General features: G+C 39.4%; 1 protein-coding gene across 3 annotated transcripts in view; it reads left to right on the top strand.

Annotated features, from left to right (window-relative positions):
* Positions 1 to 21,054, top strand: part of tp53i11a (tumor protein p53 inducible protein 11a) — a 113,737-nt gene extending 92,683 nt beyond the window's left edge. For all 3 annotated transcript variants that reach the window (XM_060940798.1, XM_060940796.1, XM_060940797.1), the window contains 4 exons: positions 1,387 to 1,435; positions 3,071 to 3,161; positions 8,309 to 8,410; positions 13,629 to 21,054. In XM_060940798.1, the coding sequence (XP_060796781.1) occupies positions 1,387 to 1,435; positions 3,071 to 3,161; positions 8,309 to 8,410; positions 13,629 to 13,762 (376 nt within the window). In that variant the 3' untranslated portion in view covers positions 13,763 to 21,054. The remainder of the gene's footprint in view (positions 1 to 1,386; positions 1,436 to 3,070; positions 3,162 to 8,308; positions 8,411 to 13,628) is intronic.
* The last annotated feature ends 368 nt before the right edge of the window (positions 21,055 to 21,422 follow it).

The raw sequence follows: 21,422 nt of genomic DNA, 5'->3' as shown, positions 1-21,422 counted from the left end.
TTTTTGTTTTTATGTTCCTTTTGGTAAGAAAACACACTGGGTGAAATATTTTGACAAAATTCAAAAGTTTAATGGTGGCACCAGGAGCTCAAAGTTACGGAAAAAGCTGCTATTTTATGACTTTTATGACAAAATTTCGATCACTTTTCATGAAACATTATGGCACCTTATAGAGTATACCAAATATCTTAGATACACATTTTTAGTCCATATTCTAAATATATTCTCAAGCACAGTTTGAGTTTTAGCTGTTCATTGAATCATTGTTCAACTACTTTTAAACAATACAAATGTATTATGAATCACATTAATGCTTCTCAATCCCTTGCAAAGGTTCTTAACATGATCTCTGGCTCACAAGAAATCAATAAATGGAGTCCAACATTGTGATTCAAACCTTACGCGAAAACATAAAATAAGCGTTTTTTGGCAAAAAATGAACCTCATGGTGCCACCATTAGACTTTTGAATATGGTCCAAAAATTTTACAGGATGTCTTTATTGGTGAAAAGGAAAACCCAGACAAAAATGCATCGGATTTTATGAAAGTGAGGGCGACTGATGCACCCTAATGAGGCTTGAGTTCGGGTAAAGGGTGGGGTTTGGCATCGAGTTGTGATGGTTAAGGTCAGTGGAAGGGGCTTGGAAATGTATGATGTTAATGAGTCCCTGCAAAGAAAGTGTGTGTGTGTGTGTTACTGAGGACCAAATAGGTCCCACAAGACGATGAAATCTGACAAATTTGACATTGTGGGAACCTTTGGATGGTCCCCACAAGGGGTGTGGTGGTGGTGTTAACTGAATTGCCTTCATCACTGTAAATGTATACAGCCAAATGAAAATTGCTTCTCTGTGATGCAAACATGGAAACACAGGGCATTGAAGACACAAAAAAAGCGCCGTAAAATGAGAATTAAGATACTAGAAATTAAATTAATTAATCTGTATAAAAAAAAAAGTGCAGGTGCTTCGCAGCATGAGTGAATTGTTGTTAAGTGTAAATTGCTTTTGGTGTAAAAAAAAAAAACACTCAATCTGGAGGTGCATGAGTTGGCTGACCTAGAACACCTTTTATTTATTAAGTAAATAAAGAAGAGCTGAAAAAGTTTCCTTTTCATTACTGAGGTTAAGGTTTGGTTTGGATGCAGACACAGGTTTGATTAACTACATTCATAATTGCCAATAGAAGGTCCTCAGAAGGAAAGGTGTGTGTGTGTGTGTGTGTGTGTGTGTGTGTGTGTTGGCTGAGTTTTTATGAAATCTTGAACGACGGCACTTTCCTCAGTAGTGGGTCTCTTCAAATCTCGAACACCTGAACGTCATCTCAGTCCTGTAATAACACGTCTTTATTTATTTATTTTTAACATGAAGTGTTTCTCATTATAGACTCTGGATCTTTGTCTCTGCAGTTCTGTTCACAGCTACAGCTTTAGTGGTGAGTTTTTGCACACAATGACCATTTCAGTTTAAAAAAAAAAAAGGCATATTTTGATCCAGTGAACAAATGAGTCAGTGGCGAGGCGTCTCCATCCACACCATTTAGCATCGAGTTCTCCTTGTTTGTCCACATTTGAGTCCAAAACTCTGATGCCACACTGACTACGTTTACATGCACGTCCAAATCGAGTTGCTGTTGGTAATCGAGCAAAGGGTCCCAGCAGGGGTGCCAGAGAAATCCAATCCTACATGCATAAGTGAAATCGGGCTATTATGCAAGGTGCATTGTGCACCCGAGCCACACGTGGCGCTACACGCCGCATTGTGTTGGTACACTTCCGGTTGTTGTCATGAAGAAGAGCTATAGTGTTGCCAGATACTGCTGACGTTTTCCAGCCCAAAACATGTTAAAATCCGCTAAAATGCACTTAAAACCCCCAATCTGGCAACACTGGCAGTTCCGTGTTCAAGCTGTTAGGCTTGCTCTAACAGACTGTATGGCTACAAACTGTCCGGCGCAGACCACTGTTTTGTAAGACAACTTATTTTGCACAATAATATTTTTCTAAAGTCCATTTTTTGCTTACAAAAAAATATTTTTTTTTCTTACAATTTAACTTATGTCTTAATAAACACACAAAAAGTTCAATTGTTTTGTTTTTATTGACGTTCTTCAGATGTTGGACATATATACACACACACACAAATACAATGACTTGTTTATGTACACAATTCACAGCTATGCAACAGCTGTACAGATGTATTTGGTGATACAGTAAGTGAGCTAAATTTTAACAGTGCAAACAATGCCACAGAAAGAAAAGATTCATGCCGTTGTCATGATTCGTTGTCATGCCGACCGAGGCTGTTGTGTTTCCCGCTTGTCACTTCCGGAAGTAGCTCGACAACTAGCTCGATAGGGTATACATGCACAAAGTAGCTCGGCAGAAATCGCATAAACTAGGTCGTGTAGCTCGATTCCGAGAAATCAAGTTCGGTTCAATTTCAGCCGAATTAAGGTGTATACATGGCATTTTTAACTTCGATTTCAGTCGAGCAACGGCAGAAATTCGATTCTCTCTATGCGCATGTAAACGTAGTGAATGAAACTCTAGGACACCCCCCCCCCCCCCCACCCACCCATTTAAAACTGGAAATAAACAATTGTGAAATATTTCAAACAAACAAAAAACATTCAGTATCTTAAATATTTTATTATTTCTTGGTCCCTATTTTAAGGTCAGAAAACGTGGTATTAATTTTGACCGTATTACAATAATTCTTTGTACGAAAGATCAGATGACCCTCCGATGGATTTGACCTAAAATGGATCATGAGGTTTTGGACCAGTTTGCGGAGTCCACGCAGCTCAACTGAAAACTAATTAAAGCAGAAAAGGAGACGAACCAAATACCAAGAGTCTGAAATTCTTGTAAATATTTCTCAGCTTGTAATTTTCACTCAAGTTATTGTCCTTTATCATTTTGTAATGAAAATCGTTGTCTTGAAATGGAAGTGTTTTCACGACTCAGACTTTTGGACGCCACTGTGTACCGAGCGATGCATGTTTCAGTTGACGACTCTGATGATGATGTGAGCAGTGTTGGTGCTGATGCTGTGCTGTGTGTTCCAGGCCCTTGTTTTCCCCGCCCAACTCTACGAGATGGTCTTTGAGCTCGCCACTACGAAGGTCTCCATCAGACTCTACGGAGGAGCTCTCTTGAGTATGTCAACTCTATTTTATTTTTATTTAATTTTTTCATCTGTTTGAACCTGCTGCATCTGCTCCTCACATGATTATACCAGAGTCTCTTTTGGCTGATGATGGTGCTGAACAGACGGTGGATCATATTTTGACAGATTTGCCTGCTGTTAAATAAATCACTGAGAAAATGATGACACAAGGCGTGACCCCGATACTGAAATCCCACTCGTGTTGATCTGTGAGGAAAGTGAGCTTGGTTAGAAGCTGGTTAAGGACAAAACTGATGCATCACAGGACAAAAATGATGAAGGATGGAAAGATCATAGAGCATTTAAACACTTCATGGTTTCCAAGGATACTATAAAGATACGTCATTTTTTATTATTATTATAATAATAATAATAATAATTATTATTATTATTATTATGTCTTTCAGTCCTCTCCAAGCCTAAAACAATAAAATAAATGTATGCATGCGACCAACCACCCACCCACCTGGGAGGTCCGTATGGTGAAATACCGTGACCGAGGTCTTGAAAGTACTGAGCGAGGCCCTCTGGGCCGAGGTCAGTCTTCAAGGCTATTTACCAGCTTATTTACCTTAAGTTGGTAAATATTTTATTTTTTTTCTTTACCAAATTCTAACAGAAAACGAGAACACCCGAAAGGGAAAACCGAGCCGAGCCGCCATTTTGAATCCTCATTCACGGCTGTAATGCAAATGGCTTCCTCCTCGGTATACAAGTGCACTTCCGTGGCAGGAAAACAACTACATTTTGCCACCTGTGTAGTCCCAAAATTGAGTCATTCAGGATTCAGCCATGTTTTTGCTTGGCGTGAGCAAATTACAGGTTTTTAGCTTTCTCCTGAAATGTTTTATTTTATTTCTTCTACCTCAGGGTAGTAAAACTCGCTTTTGCTGTGAACACTGTCGTTATCGCTATTCATGCTGTATAATTAATGCTATTCTCCTGAGAAATGCTGGCAAAAATTTATAAGATTTTTGATAGTCTTGTAAATAAATCTTGTTAAATAAATAAATAAATGTTGACACAAAATTCTACTATGTTTGTTGTTGTGAACGAGCGAGTTGCCAGAGGTCCGTAACCAGGGTCCGTCACCGGGGTCTGTACCATAGGATACGGACCCGCTCGCCAGCCAATCAGAGCACAGGATTTGGACCGCAAAAAAATAAATTGCTTTATTTTCTAAAACTTGAATAAATAGAAGAATAAGAAGAATGATAATGTTGATGTTTCTAGGCCATTTTACTACTTCTTAGTAGTAGTAATATTTTGTTTTATAGTTTTAGAAAACAAATTTTATTTTTTAGGCTTGGGGAATATTTTTGACTATTTATTTATTTATTTATGTGCTGTGGTGTATCTGTATAGTGTTCTTGGGTAACATGAAAAGTGCTTTAAATGTTTGCTGTCTATCCATCCAGCTAGGTGATTATTATTATTATTATTATTATTATTATAATAAAGAAGCGAAATTTATTTTATATATATATATATACACACATGAGTGATTCCACGCTTATGGGTACTGAAATGGGGACATGAACTTATTCACCTAAAACCATTTCTTTTTTTACCATCAGGTCACAAAACATGTAATCTTTAATGAATGATATGTTAAAAGATAACTTTAATTTTCTGAGATGTAATAAAAACATATTTATATGCCAAAGTCAGAACGTAACAGAAGTGTTGTGGACATATATATTCTCAATTTTAACAATGTAGAATTACTTTTTGAAGCATAGGAAGGTGATGTTTTAGCAAATATAATTAATAAACATGTGTAGTAGAATAAACATACACATTCTTTCAATAAGATTAACATGGTATAGAGCTAGACTGTAATTAATTTGTAACGGACGCGAGATGGACAATCGTAACAGAAGTAATGTAACAGACATCATTTTGGAACTCATAGGCTTGACTTTGGCATATAAATATGTTTTTATTACATCTCAGAAAATTAGTTATCTTTTAACATCTCATTCATTAAAGATTACATGTTTTGTGACCTGATGGTAAAAAAAGAAATGGTTTTAGGTGAATAAGTTCATGTCCCCATTTCAGTACCCATAAGCGTGGAATCACTCATATATATAAATTATTTATTTATTTTTATTTATTTTTAATGCTTGGAAAACATTTTTTAGACATGATCGTTTGTTAAGTCTAAAATATTTCTAAGCCTAATAAAAATTTTTTTGTTTTCTTTTTGCTTTCTAAAACTTTAATAGTAATTAATAATAGAAAGAGACAGAGGAATGATAAGTATAGAGGTGTTTTCTCGTCCATTTTGCTTTGTAGTAATGATTTGTAGTCGTAAAAATATCAATCAATAGCTTGTTGGATGGATGGATAGAAAATATAATTTTAAGTCCTTTTGATGGTACCTAAGGACACTATATAGATGTAATAGTGTAGGAATAAATTTAGGAACAGGAATAGAATTGGCAGTGACTGTCGGACTGGAAATGAATGAGGTCAGAGATTTTATTTAAAATAAAGTGCAAGTCTAGAGATGGAGTCTTTAAAAAAATATAGATATTTTCGTTGTTTTAAAATGACACATTTATGCATCCGATTGTTGCCTTTTCTAATTCACTTCCTACTGCTTGTGTGTAAATTTCCAAACATGTCTGGCTGTCTTGTTGGTATTGTGTCTCGTTGCTCTGGAGTTCCTCGCAGGATTTACAGGAGTGACGGTGAAACGTCGGCTCGTATCTTTACCCCTCACTGAGCGACCGACGCGCGCGCACGCACGCGCACACGGCATATAATTTCAGGCCTCCGCAGACATGAGCGCTGCCCTGGTTTTTATTTTCCCTGCTATAGAAATGCCGGAGTGGTGTAAATATTTGAAAGCCTGAGCTTTTTAAAAATGGATGACTGGTTCGGTTCCCACTTGCTCTCATGCAGAGTGGAGTTGCAGCAGTGGGTTTAATAACAGCTGCTCCCCTGCTAATCCCGGGTCATTTTAGGGAGACGATGCTAATCAAACCCGCAGGAGGGCCAGGAACTCTTCATGGAAGAACGATGAATACTGCCTGTGAGGAAAACTGGAGATCTGATTTATTAAAGCGAGTACATTGTTTGTGCAAGAGTGTGTGAGAGACAAAGAGACGGCAACACGGAGAGAGAGACAAACACAGAATGAGAGCGAGAGAGATGCACAGTGAGAGAGAGATATGTAATGCATTTTCCTCATCTGTTTAGATTTGGTTGTTCCTTTGGGTGCAGACACGGACTTGATCACTAATGGGATTATATGCACTATTTTCATCCGAGTGTTCCCGGGACACAGCAGGTCAACATGCACGCACTCGCTTATTTCACCCTTTCCTGCGTAGTGTCCCTGCTGAAAGCTGTTCTGAGGAAAATAAATATAATATTATAATTTTTTTTTTAAATGGAAAGGGCACATCAGCTTTTTCCTTTCTGATATTCGTGAGTATCGGCTGATAACGAAACCCATCGGAGATCATTTTAACTGCTTCAGAGACCAAGCTTATTTATTTATTTAAACTGAAACACTTCGCAGGTAAACTCTAAATGTAATAAAAAGGAGTCTTGACAAAAGACAAAGTCAGGTCTCTAAGTGTAAACATTTCCAAATAAAAAAAAATTTATAATAAATTTCTTTTTCAAACCTCGGTCCAGTCTTTGGCGTTTACTGTGTTACAGGATCCGATATCTGTTTTCTCTTGTTATCCATTCCAGTGTTATTTTTTTGGCTGGGTATCAGATAAGTAAAAAATAAAAACTTGAAAAATTCTCTCTGGATTGTTTGTTTGATTTTGTTCGGTCTTCTGGATTATCTTTGGGTTTGTTTTAAAACTTTCTACACAAATTCATAAATTAAACAGTTCACTGCACTCCAATGAACACTTCAGCTGGTGAGTTGTTTTGGTTGTGGTTTTTTTTTTTAAATAAATTATTTTCTTTAAGAATTTTATTGAAAGCTTTTTGTAACTTCCAAAGCACCAGTATGGAATATTGCTGTACTGTGTTTTGTTTAAGAATCTCATCTCATTACCTCTAGCCGCTTTATCCTGTTCTACAGGGTCGCAGGCGAGCTGGAGCCTATCCCAGCTGACTACGGGCGAAAGGCGGGGTACACCCTGGACAAGTCGCCAGGTCATCACAGGGCTGACACATAGACACAGACAACCATTCACATTCACACCTACGCTCAATTTAGAGTCACCAGTTAACCTAACCTGCATGTCTTTGGACTGTGGGGGAAACCGGAGCACCCGGAGGAAACCCACGCGGACACGGGGAGAACATGCAAACTCCGCACAGAAAGGCCCTCGCCGGCCACGGGGCTCGAACCCGGACCTTCTTGCTGTGAGGCGACAGCGCTAACCACTACACCACCGTGCCGCCCCTTGTTGAAGAATATTATGTAAAAAAAAAAAATTCTAGAAATGGATCAGTATATTTTACCCTGTGGGGTGGGTGGGTTTTTTAATTTTATTTTTTTTTGTGCGTGTGTGTATTTCAGATATAATCTCCTAATCTTTTTCTTGCTCTTTGTATTGCTTCACACAGATGATCCATTTGTTAATCTGTTTTTTGGACAAAGTGATGTTTGCACGTAGCTAAATGTGTATGAAGATTCTTATACTTAATGCATGAAGGGGTTAATTTATCCAGTCTGTACATGTTTGGATTTTTTTAGCTCTCGTTATATAACCCTCCCTCCGTGAGCCTTGGTGACTCCTCAGCCAGCTCGGATTATCTTTATTTCATAACTGGCACAAAGCAGGGAGGTGTATCTACTAATGGATTGGGTGAAAGTCGGCTGGAACGTCACGCGAGACGTTCAGGGGCCGAGATAATCTTTTATTACCAGATGGTTTATAGGAGGGGGCTGAGAAGCTGCAGCTGGTCTCCGTGTTCTTTATATCTGGTGTTATAGGAGGAGATCAGAGGGATTCTCGACGTGTTCCTCAGCTTCGGGGCAAAAATCATCAAAAAGCCCGGGCATCTAATACTCAAACACTCAGTCCGAGTCCTGTGTTTGTCCTGCTTTAACACGTACACTTCATAGTGCGTGTGTGAGAGAGAGACATATGATGATCTTTTCGGTAATGTAATCAGAGAGAGATTAAACGAGCGCTTGCCTTTTTCTCAACAGGTATCTCGTTAATCCTGTGGAATGGCCTCTACACGGCAGAGAAGGTCATCATCCAGTGGACTCTGCTCACTGAAGCGTGCTACCTGGGTGTACAGTTACTTGGTAAGACGAAGGTCCCACGTAGGCGTGTTTGCTATTTTAGTTTTCTTCCCTCAGACACGATTTCATCCAAACCAACCAGAGACAGCTTTCTAACATTCCTTCCACACGCTTCTAGAAGGAATAACACACGGTGTCATGCTGTTATAGGAAAATCATCAGCGGCAGGGTGGTGTGATGAAGCAGAGTTACTGTTACCACGCTGAAGTTGATTGTTTTACTTTGATAGCACGTCTTGAAGCACTTTATTCCTCTTCGATCGCAGCGGTTTGACGACTTTTATTACAGAAGGCAGAGATGGACAAAGTACCCAACTCCATTACTTCAGAGTACGGATCCCACTGGTCACATGTTCCCCTGATACAAGCGAAAGTTGTCCAGTCAGATTTTTACTGAAGTTAAAGGGCTGTAGTACTTGCTTTTTAAAAATACTTCAGTACATTTTCTGTCAAAATGGCGGTGGTGTTGTATTATTGCCACAACGCTGACGCAACCTCATGCCTCTGAAACAACCGACTGGATTATTTTTTGTGAATTCATGAACGCGTGCTGTGCCATCATGGTGGTTTAACGTTAAGCTAGCTAGTCAGTGACGCTCCACCTGACATGCTAGCGAACTCTTTCAAACCCGAAATCATATTGGGTAGCTAATGTTATGAGAAAGATTTCTACATTGTTTATTTGGCAAGATTACGCTAAAACATTTCTGAAAGGACTTTGGATAAGTTAACGTTATTCATGTTAGTATAACTCCGGTTTTACATGCTAACTAAGTGTCCAAGTTAACTAGCTATGCGTTAACGTTAGCCGTGGACAAGCACAGACAACTTCATTGCAAGTTTCCTCTTGGAATGAAACATTCACAGACCTCGATATGCTTCCGCAGGCTGGACTGTGAGTTTTTGTAGGCTGTGATGTGGTTTGTTTTAGGCAAACGTTGAAAATGAAACGAATCTTTAATCCTTTTGGAAAACCGAAACATGGCTTCATGGGCCGTGTGTGTGCGTGCCCCAGAAGAACCGCATCCTTCCATTCTGCCATCAACAGACTGTGTTCAAATAACACTGTTGAGAAATCACTGAGCTTGATTTGGTCCAGTCTATGGACGTGACGTGACCCGAGTGATTACTGACAGGTTGTCTCACTGTCACCTGTGGGGGGAAAAAACAATCGCATTTTAGAAAAGAAAAAGGGGAAAAAACCTCCACTTTCAAAGCTGCTTCATAGTAACGAGGACCTTGATATCGGCGTATCCAGTGAAAATTCAAGTTCGATCCTAATTGCTTGAAACTGCTCTCACTGAATGCAGAACAACATACTTTTTTACAGAATTAATGTTTATCCGTTCGTGAGATATTACAAGTCTAAGATTGAAGAAAGGGCTTAATTTTTCGAAAGCTGCTGTATGATTCTGTCCGAGGATCACATGATCCAAAATGGGCCTCATTAGCCAATGAGATCAAAGGTTTTTTTTTTAATTATTATTAACTTTATTTTTCAAGATATTTACACAGAAATTGGCAGCACGTAGATGGTTGTATGCTGAATACAAAGTTTGGAAAAATTAGTAAAAAGAAATTATGCAAATTAGTATTTAATTAGTATTAATTGTGCTAATTGGTTAAAAATGTTAAATCGGTACACTCCTTCAGAGTTTCACCAAATGGCTTTATTTGTGCAATATAAAACTGATCTTAACTCTCATTTATACATCACAAAGAAGGAGAAATCAATGTTAATTATAAAATCTGCATAAATAAGCACTGAATGTCTCACATCTACCGTTCTCTATCAAAATAAAGGAATAAAAGATTATTTCTAATCCCCTCTTTGTGCTCTGTAGGCCTTTGTGTTTCTCAGTAAGGCCTGCTAGTGTTTATATGAAAGAATATAAATGATTCTTATTTCGGTTAATATTCACAGCTTTCAAGGCGAACCTCGAAAAAACTGTCTGATCCACATCCAATAACCAATTCACATTAACTGAACTGAAATTGACACTCGCGTTTCTGACTTCTGGTTTTTTTAAATCTCATTCCGACTACGAAGATCTCAATATTTAATAATAATAATAATAATAATAATTGCGGCACGGTGGTGTAGTGGTTAGCACGGTCGCCTCACAGCAAGAAGGTTCCGGGTTTGAACCCAGCAGCCGGTGAGGGCCTTTCTGTGTGGAGTTTGCATGTTCTCCTCGTGTCTGCGTGGGTTTCCTCTAGGTGCTCTGGTTTCCCCCACAGTCCAAAGACATGCAGTTAGGTTGACGTGGGGCAGCCTTGGGCTGAGGTGCCTTTGAGCGAGGTACCGAACCCCTGACTGCTCCCCGGGTGCTCTGGTGTGGCTGCCCACTGCTCTGGGTGTGTGAGCGTGTGTTCACTGCTTCAGATGGGTTAAATCCAGAGGATGAATTTCACTGTCCTTGAAGTGTGCATGTGACAAATAAAGGTTTCTTCTTTTTCATCAAAACAACTCGTTATCTTCTCAAATAGTTATTTATTTACAGGAATCAGTTTGATTTGAAAAAATAAGTAGGTAAAGCTATGAAAACTCACTCCAAAGTCTGCCGTGAATCAGAACATCAAAACTAGCAGAGGGAAAATTTTACTGAATCCTTCATCAGAAACAGTGAGAGCGAGAGAACATCCCTATGAAAGTGATTTTGATTGATATTGACGTGTAATCCAGTGGGAAACCGATCAGGAGAGAGAGAGAGCCTGACCGCTTTCCCGTGACTCAAAAAGAAACGCGCCGGCAGTTTCCTGATGTCACGTGAGCAGAGTTTTTACTCTGTTGTACCGACTTCAACCCGCCGTTACTCCCAAAATACTGAACAGATCTTAACCAGATACATTTCTTTGGAAAGCAGAGATTATAAGCGTTTTAATGAGAATATTCACGATCTAAAATATTCGAGTTAAGTAATGACAGATTTGGAAACTTAAATGAGCGTCTGCATGGACGATTTTCACACCACGGCCAGCGAGAGTCTGATACGACTATTTGGTGGAAATGTAGTGGAGTGAGGGCGGCACGGTGGTGTAGTGGTTAGCGCTGTCGCCTCACAGCAAGAAGGTCCGGGTTCGAGCCCCATGGCCGGCGAGGGCCTTTCTGTGTGGAGTTTGCATGTTCTCCCCGTGTCCGTGTGGGTTTCCTCCGGGTGCTCCGGTTTCCCCCACAGTCCAAAGACATGCAGGTTAGGTTAACTGGTGACTCTAAATTGAGCGTAGGTGTGAATGTGAGTGTGAATGGTTGTCTGTGTCTATGTGTCAGCCCTGTGATGACCTGGCGACTTGTCCAGGGTGTACCCCGCCTTTCGCCCGTAGTCAGCTGGGATAGGCTCCAGCTTGCCTGCGACCCTGTAGAAGGATAAAGCGGCTACAGATAATGAGATGAGATGAGAATGAATGAGATGTAGTGGAGTGAAAAGTGCAATATTTTTCTCTTTCAAATGTCTTGAAGTTAGTCATAAGTTTCCAAGAAAAAAAAAAACCTCAAGTAAAGTACAGATACTCAAGTGAATTTACATGGTTACTGTCCACCTCTGACAAAAGGACGTTTTATCTGTTTATAGTTACATTCAGTGTTGTGGAACAGCAGCAGCAGGAGTGTTCTAGTAGCTGTAAACGCCATGATCTTTCTCTCTCTTTCTAAAGTTAGAAAACATTTAATTTCACCAAGAAACTGCAAAGTGTAAACTCTAAGATGTCCGGAAAAAGTTACATTGTCATCTTGGAGTCTCTTACAAAATGCTGACCCTGGAGTCCCTGTGAATGAGTTGTTAATCCAGAAAAGATAATGTTTTAAAATGAGCTATATATTAGGGTCCAGTCCCACAACACCGATAACTATAACTCTGACTCTCCCTCTGCCTAAATTTAGTTCCAGTCTGGAGCAGAAACACCACAGCTATAATCCCAGTTGGTCCTGACACTCAGGAAGGGAAGTTTTTTTTCTGAGTAGTAGCACATTATTCCGGGTCATACTGTACAGCTTGGACTTCAAAACAACCCATGCACACACTCCGGTGGTTAATAAAATACAGACAGATCACGGGTTACAGAAATATAAAAAAGGATAGAAAATACGGAGTGGTTACGGATTTTAATACGGATGCTAATAATTCACGGATTGGTCACGGACGTTTCAGTATATTACAGACTGCTTACGGATTTCAGAAGAGTGATGCATCACAAATAAAAAATAAAAAAATTAAGAATTCTAAAACAATTAAATGTTTGGACTGCTGAAATTCATAATTAAAATATCTTGCCTGCATTTATTTGTTTACTTTATTAATTTACTACTGATATTTCACAGAAAATAATCACACATCTGTGAATAAAAGATTTGTGCTTTGTATTTTTTTACACACACACACACATTATTTATATATATATATATAAAAAATAAAATACACAAACGTGTGTGTGTGTGTGTGTGTGTATATATATATGTGTGTGTGTGTATATATATATAATAAAAATGTTTTATAATGCAACAAAGATGCCTGGGGGGAAAAATAGCACGTGCTCAAAAATGTCACATGGAAATAATTCCCTGATGGGTCAGATGTTTTATCGGATCAGGTCCAGGTCTGGAAAAATGGCTCCAGAAGCAATCTCAGCGATATGGATAAAGCCGGGCCTGGGCTGGAGGGATCGAGGTATCGTTATCAGTCTGGTGTGAGCGCCGACCACATAATGCAAGGGCACTGATTTATTTATTGTTCTCATTGTAGTTATCGGTGTTGTGGGAGCGGGCCTTTAGCGTTTACAACTTTTATTTTTTGAAGATGAATAAAGTGCTTTCATTATAGGAGTTGTAATCTTGGACATGTTTAGTCTGAGTGCCTGATTCTGTCTCTCTCTCAGCTCTCACTTTGCCTCTCTGCGGAATGAAAACTAAATTGTGTTCTCTCTCTCACACACACACACACACACACACACACACACACACACACACACACACACAATATTCCACTATATTCATATCCAGGGAATTTACTGTAAACACCAGGACTGTGGCGCCCTCTGCTGGTTTCAGTGTTGATCGCAGTTGCACTTGATGATCACAAGGGGGCGGCATAATGATGTCATGACCCAAATTCACACAACACTTGGGCTCTCAGCCTTCTGGCTGCTGAACGTGTTTCATTTTCACTTGGCTTGTCGTTTTCCTGATGTGAGCCAGCATTGTGTCTAAAGCGATGATGTCTTCACAGTGACGTCTGTCTCGCTCCTGGAGATGGGCACGCTGTCCAACGGAGCCGCTCTCCTCCTCCTCAGCGACGGCGTCTTCCTCATCGTCACCCTGTCGTACTACGGTCAGCTCAGCCGTCGGCCCAAGAAGATCTGAGATGTACGTGTGTGTGTGTGTGTGAGTGAGTGATATGAGTATAATACGAAGTGCACGTTACAGGATTTGTCTTTCTTGACATGTTTACAAGATCAGTGACTCGGGTCACATGGTGGTGGTTTTATTTCATTATTACACAAATCTTTATTTTTTGCATCTACATAAATATTAGGAACATTCTCAGCTTGGATGCTCAGTTTAATGCTTCTGACCAATTCGTAATTTCGCTTCAGAACAGCTTTTGTTATTTATTTTTGTTGACATGAGCATTATGGTAGAATTCTATCATGACACTTTTTTTTTTATATAAAATATAGTTATAATAGACACTCATGGCCACTTTATTAGAAACACACATCCACCTAAACAGTTTTCTGCAGTTCTGTAATCAGCCGATCCCTCGACAGCAGCACGACGCATCAAATCCCGCAGATACAAATCAAGAGCTTCAGTTAACATTCACAGTGTTCAAACATCAGAATGGGAAACATTGTGATCTCACAGTGAAGTGTGACTTCCTTTCACTGTGGTATGGGTGTTGGTTTGAGCCACATGAGTATTTTTGGTTTGAGTGTAGCACAACTTTTATTCATCACACACTTGTGAAATTTCCTCTCTGCATTTAACCCATCTGAAGCAGTGAACACACACACACCCAGAGCAGTGGGCAGCCATGCTAACAGCGCCCGGGGAGCAATCAGGGGTTCGGTACCTCGCTCAAGGCCGTCTCATATTAACCTAACCTGCATGTCTTTGGACTGTGGGGGAAACCGGAGCACCCGGAGGAAACCCACACAGACACGGGAAGAACATGCAAACTCCGCACAGAAAGGCCCTCGCCGGCCCCTGGGTTCGAACCCAGAACCTTCTTGCTGTGAGGCGACAGTGCTAACCACTTACACAACTGCTGATCTCTTCCTGGGGTTTTCTCACACAACAAACAGCCTCTAGAGTTTACACAGAAAAAATGGTGCGAAAAACATTGAGTGAGCGAGCGACAGTTCTGTGGGTGGGGGAAAAGAAAAAAACGCCTTATTGATGAACGGTCAGAGGAAACTGGCCGGATTGGTTCGAACTTTTTATTTTATTTTCTATTTTATGCCAGGAAGGATATAGGTAGTAACAACTGCGGTGAGCAGAAAAGCATCTCAGCATGCAACTGCAGAACACCCCATTGGGTTCTGCTCCTGCAACCACAAACAAGTTCCTATTAAAGTGGCCGACGAGTGTATACGTCACAGTACTTGGTTTGGATAGAAAAATACCACCAAAGATTAAGCTTACAAAGTTCAGAGGTCATGTTTGCTTGCTTTTTTTTCCCTTTTTATCCAAAGGTTTATGAAAAATGAAAGTGTAATGTATGCATGTATATAACGAGGAAAGGGCAATGAATTAAAATTTCGGTACCAAAATTTTCGTCGAACCTTCATGCAGTTGCTTGGGAGAGTAGAGAGTTCTAAACACAAGCATTTCATAAAAGTTTATCAAAAAACAAACTTGCCTGAGTTTCCCAAAAGCATCGCAGCACAAATAACGCTCTCTGTCCTAGTTAAGATGCTCTTAGTGTTAAGAGGCTTTTGGGAAACCCATCCCAGTTTGTCTTGTTCATTTGGTGTGATTTGGTTTCAGGTTTCTGACCAAACTTGATCGTCTGTGATGCGGTCTTATTCACGCTAACGTATGAAGAAAAATATTTAAATGTTTCTAGAAAAATTAATCTTCTTAGAAATTTGCGTGGAGGTTTGAGCGACAGCTCTTTTTTTTGCCTCTCGTGATCAACACTGGCTCTTCGCTCCCTCGGCTCTAAGCAAGATCTGTTTTTAGGATTAACTCCAACATTGGCCTACTTCTAACTTCTGCTTCATCCAGCTGAGCGTTTCTGTCCTATCTGATGCACAACCATACGAATTCGATGTTGTTTCATGCACAAGAATGCATCACTGGCCTAATATCAGTGTTTATAAGCAAGATTGCAGCATGCTGTATTCCTTTTTTTTTTTTTCAACATCTATGTTTTGTCCAAAGTTGTATTTGTTGGTGTTGGGGACGTGAAAGAATTAATTGAGATCTCTTTCACATAGACGCAATAACAAGACAGCCTTCAGAAAGAAGCACATTATTTACAGCTTTTATTTTTTGTTTGTTTCTCTCTTTCTCTTTCTGGACCAAACAAAGATTCCCATCCCTCACTAGCAGCGCTTTATTGTCCAATATCAATAGTTTGAGCACCTGGACTCTGAGGTTTGCTTTCTGTGCTTCATGTCTGAGCAAAACACGACACAACACTGACTCCCACATTCCAGAGTGATGACTAAGGTGCGTGGGACCAAATCTGTGTCCGATCTGTTCATTGAAACACTTTGACCGGCCTGTAAAATCCGAAACGCTTCAATATTTTTTTTTCGAAGAGGAGTGAGAGAGTGAAACAAACCACTGACTCTTAGCCGAATTGTGCCCAGTCAGTGGAAAAGGGGGCCAAAACTTACAGGAACTCTCGCTCAAAACACTGTTGGCTTCCTGACTTTATAAAAATTGAAAGAGACGAAACTAAGTTTTAGGGAAGATTTTTTTTTTCGAGGCGCTTCTGAGACTGAAATCAAATCGACACTTTCAGCTGTGCCATCAGTTTTCAGACGGCTATTTCCTGATCTCTTCTTATTTTTTTATTTTTATTTTTAAATCAGTTGCGTAATCCTGTACTGTGTGCTCAGTTTGTTGAGGCTGTTTTAACACTTGGCACATTTATTTTCATCCCCCAGCATGTTTGTCATGTTTATCCCATGTGAATCAGCTGCTTTTAAAAGCCACTGATGCTGCTGGGAAATTTTTTTTTTTTTTTTCCCCCCCACAGTCAAGCTTCCACAAGTTGAGGAAAAAAAAAAGTCCTGGTGAAAGAGTTAAAGACTGAGTGAGTGAATATGAGGAGATTCGGACACAATCTGATCAGTTTATCTTGATTTTCTTCCTGCAAAGTGACAGTGAAGACAAACAGCCTCCTGATCTCCAGAGTTATTAATCCTGATTTCATCTGATTACTGAGAATCATGAATCTAATCTACAGAGCGAGGCTTAAAAAAAAAAAAAGTATGAAAGCAGCCATGGAGAGTTTTTGGTTTGTGAAATGACTTGGCAGAACGTTCTCTGTTTACTGTCGCTCTTCTGTCAGGAGCGAATGGAATATGGTTTGTGTAGCACCGCGTGTTTCTGTGGGCGCTTTCAGTTTCACTCTGTGACGCTCCGATACAGAGTGATGCGTTTGGGAATGCAGGGGGATTTCTGGTCAGGACTTCTTCAGGTGTTTTCCTCAACATGATCTCCTTTTGGTAATTTTGTGCACTGGGTTAAAAAAAACAAAACCTTGAGTTTTCGAGATTTATTTTTTCAATCGTAAACTTTGTATGTATATAGCAGTTTAACTAAAGATGTGTTATCCGTTGTGAAAACTTCAGACCTGTCAACCTTTACGCGTTTTGCGTCGGAGTGCCGCATCCCCAGGAAAACGCCATCCGCCCTCTTCCGCATACATAACCTCGCGTCGCGCTATTGCCGAAAGTCTCTGTGATTTGACAAGGCAGCAAGGGTATGCCCCGCCCATCCTGAGAGCACATTTTGCTCTCCTGGATTCCTGGCCGCAGATGGCTGTGGCATTATCAGGATTTGAAATCACGATCTCCGGAACACGGCATTTTAACATCCGAGTACTTTGGGTTATGAATCTCTGGAAAAATACAGCATCTTCTCCCACTCCACATGAGCCAATCAGCTCATCCAGGTGAATTTGGAATGAATGACAGTTGTAGAGGTGTTTTTGAACTCTCCGATATTAACTGATCCTCTCGAAACCCCACCCCCGTCCGTATTATCTTCCTTCTCTGACGGGACATGGAGAGAGATTTTATTCCACATGAATGAACCCAAAATAGTGTGCATTTGATTTGGCTAACATTACACATGAATAGTCAACATCACGAGAAGTTATTCCACGAAACGGAGTCGTACATGAGCCGATGGCTGACGAGGCGCGTAGCACTGAGTTGTCTACAATCCATGTACGATGAGATTGAGTGGAATAACTTTTTATTCTATCCACATTCACTGGATTTTGAGAAACAGATTTTTTTTTTCAAATTCGATTAATAAAAATTTTATACAAAACGTCTGACAAAATAACTTTTCTGCTTAGAATGTAAACAAACTGGTGAAATGACAGGAGCGGTTTGTGAAAAATGCGATAATAATTCTAGAAAAATAAATATGTTCTTGCCATCAAATACGCTCATTCCATTTTTTGGGGGAGGTGGTTGTTTTCAAGGAGAGTTTTTATTTCGTCCTTGTTTGGTTCAGCAAAACGCTCCGCCATTTTGTTTTTCTCTACTCATGGTATATGAGCTGATAGCCTAGTAGTAGAGTATCCAGTCAGAGTGCATGATTGCTCATATCCAGTGAATGTGGGTAGAATAAATATATATTGGATAGACGCGAGTGTTTTACTGAGAAATACGCCACTCGTATTTTTCATCCGGGACATGGAGAAGCAAAACCGGGACCTAAATCTCTCTGTGACTCGTGAGGAAATTGAGGAGTGAGTTTTTCGATAAATTTGGGGACTTTTTTTTTTTTGGTTTGTGAATGTGTCGATATAATAAGAAAATCACACGCTGGCTTGAAGATCTGAAGCTTATTTTCTCATGTTGGAAAAACTCACATTTTTCATGAGTGACATTTAAATAATATTGTCTGGCTTTTTTTTCGCAGTCTATCAGATATATTCCATTCAGCGAGCGTGATGCTGAATGGAATGTATCTGATAGATCACGAAAAAAGCCATTATTATTATTATTATTATTATTATTATTATTATAATACATTCCTTTCAGGTGTTCGACGCGTCTTTCTCTTTCAAAATTCTCTCAAAATCTTCCGTATTTCACGAAGCAAACCTGGCGGCCGTGTTTGTTTACAAATTGTCACAGTCGCTCACTCGCTAGTGCGGAAGTTTTACGTCTCCAACGTGTGACATCATGTCTTGACAACCGTGCAATATCATAGACCATATTCAACGCTCATTCTCCATTGGGTAGAGTGACGTAATACACGTAGGATAAGCGATATGCTAACAATATTGCATGCTATCAAACCAAATGAATGAAACTCGCTAGAAGGGAATAGAACACGTTTTTATTCCATCGAAAAAGTGTCCCGTATGGATAATAATCACTGATATTTCACTCCGTCACTCCCCAGTGTTTTCCCCACTGACTAGACGCGTGTTGTCAAAATGGCGAACCGGTTCAAAATTAAAATTCTTTTGACTAACTTGTGTGGGTTTATTTATTTATTTTGGTGGATGTGTCCATATAATATAAATTACATTATACATTCACCACTTGAAGATAAACTTCATATCTTTGTGCCACCATGTAATATCCTCTATATATATTATGGATGGCTCTGAATATTTTCAGACATTTTCATCACTTTTTTTTATTCCCCCCCTTCTCCCCAGGTCAGAATTGATTTTAAATAGGCTAAATCTAACGCATTTATAAATAGATTTAATGCTCACAATAAATAGAAAGTGATTTAAATATGATGTTTGCTCTCTTGTGGCAGAATTTAAGCATCATGGTCAAGCCTGCTGCAATCGTGTGTGTGTGTGTGTGTGTGATTTAAAAAAAAAAAGTTTTTGCGTAAACAACCAGGTGATTGTGGGGGCGCTTTTCATCTAATTGCTGTACGTAACATCTTTATCCTCGAATAGTTTCTACTTGGACGCATGATTGACTGACTCAATAACACATCGCTCCTCTTTAAGGTCGGCAGGTCCGATGTGTTGAAATGTCATTTTACGTTTGGAATTTGTTACTGTTACGGTCAGATTAATGATGTTATTTCTCATGAAAAATAGCAAAATGTTGATTGTCGAGCTGTTCTTATAAACGGTCAAAGTAAATAAGTAACACTTTGATGCCGTTTTATCATTTTAAAGCACAGTTTGGTAAAAAATAAGCTCGGAGTGGTGTTCCTGAACCCCGAGTGCAGGTTCTCGATCGTTTGGAAATTGTTGTATTGTTTGTGAAAAGAGCATTCAGTGCATTAACTGCGTTACTCGATTAGTGTTCAGACTGAGAACAGTTTGTCCTTTTAGTTTATCTGCGTTAATTAGTCAGGATATTTGTGATTAGCGTAGATCAGGATAGAGCTTCGATTATTTGTGTGAAATGTAAACAGATGGTTTTTTTTTTGGGGGGGGGGGTTGTGCTGCGTAGTCGTAGTGTAGCAGGACAAATGTAGCATTAACGAAATCTGTAAATGCACCAAATTAAAAAAAAATAATAATAAAGGTTTTGCCTTTGTGCTGTTATGTCAAATTTAATCCTGATTAATGTTAACGTTGACATTTAACACTTTTTTTTTTTTTTCCCCCAACTTCAACCTCATGTTCTGACTCGAGTAATACTTCAGTACTGGTAGTGTTTTGACGATAACCTGCTGCTCTTGCAGAATTAAGCAGGTTTTTGACTGTAATGATGTAATTAAGAGCATTCTACTCAACATGGATGGGTGATGATTAGATGTTATGCACTTATTTTAGGTCAGTATCAACTGATGTCAGGTTCATCAGGACTGAGTTTCAATAAAAAGCTGAAGTTTTTGTGTTTCATTAACACGTGGGTTTTTTTTTGTCCATTTATTGCTACTTAAACACATTATTTCCATTTTGTATAATACAGACATGGTCACTAATGTATTAACTTTTGTTAATTACAGGTTTTGTCTCACAGTTATGGTTATTTAGTTTTCACAAGAAAGGGGTTAAATCTCAGTAACTGAGTATAAATAATGTTAACTTTAGTCCAAGTACAATTTTAACAACCAGGAAGTGTTTCACTGTGTCTCAGATCTCCATCTGTGTGTGAAATGAAAAGCTTGAATAAATCAGCATGATGATACACGTTCGCATTATTGTTCTGAAAATGAAACGTTCTGTGATCATCATAAAGGCGTCCTCGGGAATGATCTCTGAAGTAACCAAAAGTTTCACCATGACCTCACCAAATTTTCAGTTCTGAACACATCTGGGTTATTGTTGTGTGTTGAGTTTGTGTTGTTTTGCACGGTGACGTCGCGTCTTGAGCACAGTGTGATTTCACAGAAACAGCACGACCTTCACTCTGCCTCTTTACTCCTGATTGCGTTGTTTTTCATACGAACATACTTAGAGTTCTGTATATACTTTTTGTAGCAAGAATGTGAAGTGCTTCGAAATAAATATACAGTTTTGCAAACGACTTCTGTTTAAGTCTGAGTTTTTTCCATCCAGGGTTTAAAAATGATGAATTCACAAAAGTTTGTGTGCGTGCGTGTGTGTGTGTGTAATTGAAATGTACACGGATCAGCCATAACATTAAAGTGCTGATGACACGTTTTTGACATCTTGGCGATGTTTGATAACATAAAAAGTAATTCCCGATGATCCATATATTAATTCACGAAGGCGCCTATTTTACAAGTTATGATAAAAAACGTGGCTATTTGGGCAAATTTGACGGAGCTGCAGCACCCAGGAGACGAAGGAGGAGGAGGAGCTATATGACGTCAGCGAAAGAACCTTCCTCCTAACTTACCAGTTTGTTGTTGATGCGACAGGTGTTCAGTT

The sequence above is a fragment of the Neoarius graeffei genome, chromosome 15, assembly GCF_027579695.1.
Source record: "Neoarius graeffei isolate fNeoGra1 chromosome 15, fNeoGra1.pri, whole genome shotgun sequence".
Taxonomy (NCBI): Eukaryota; Metazoa; Chordata; class Actinopteri; order Siluriformes; family Ariidae; genus Neoarius; species Neoarius graeffei.
This window is presented reverse-complemented; position numbering and strand designations above follow the sequence as displayed.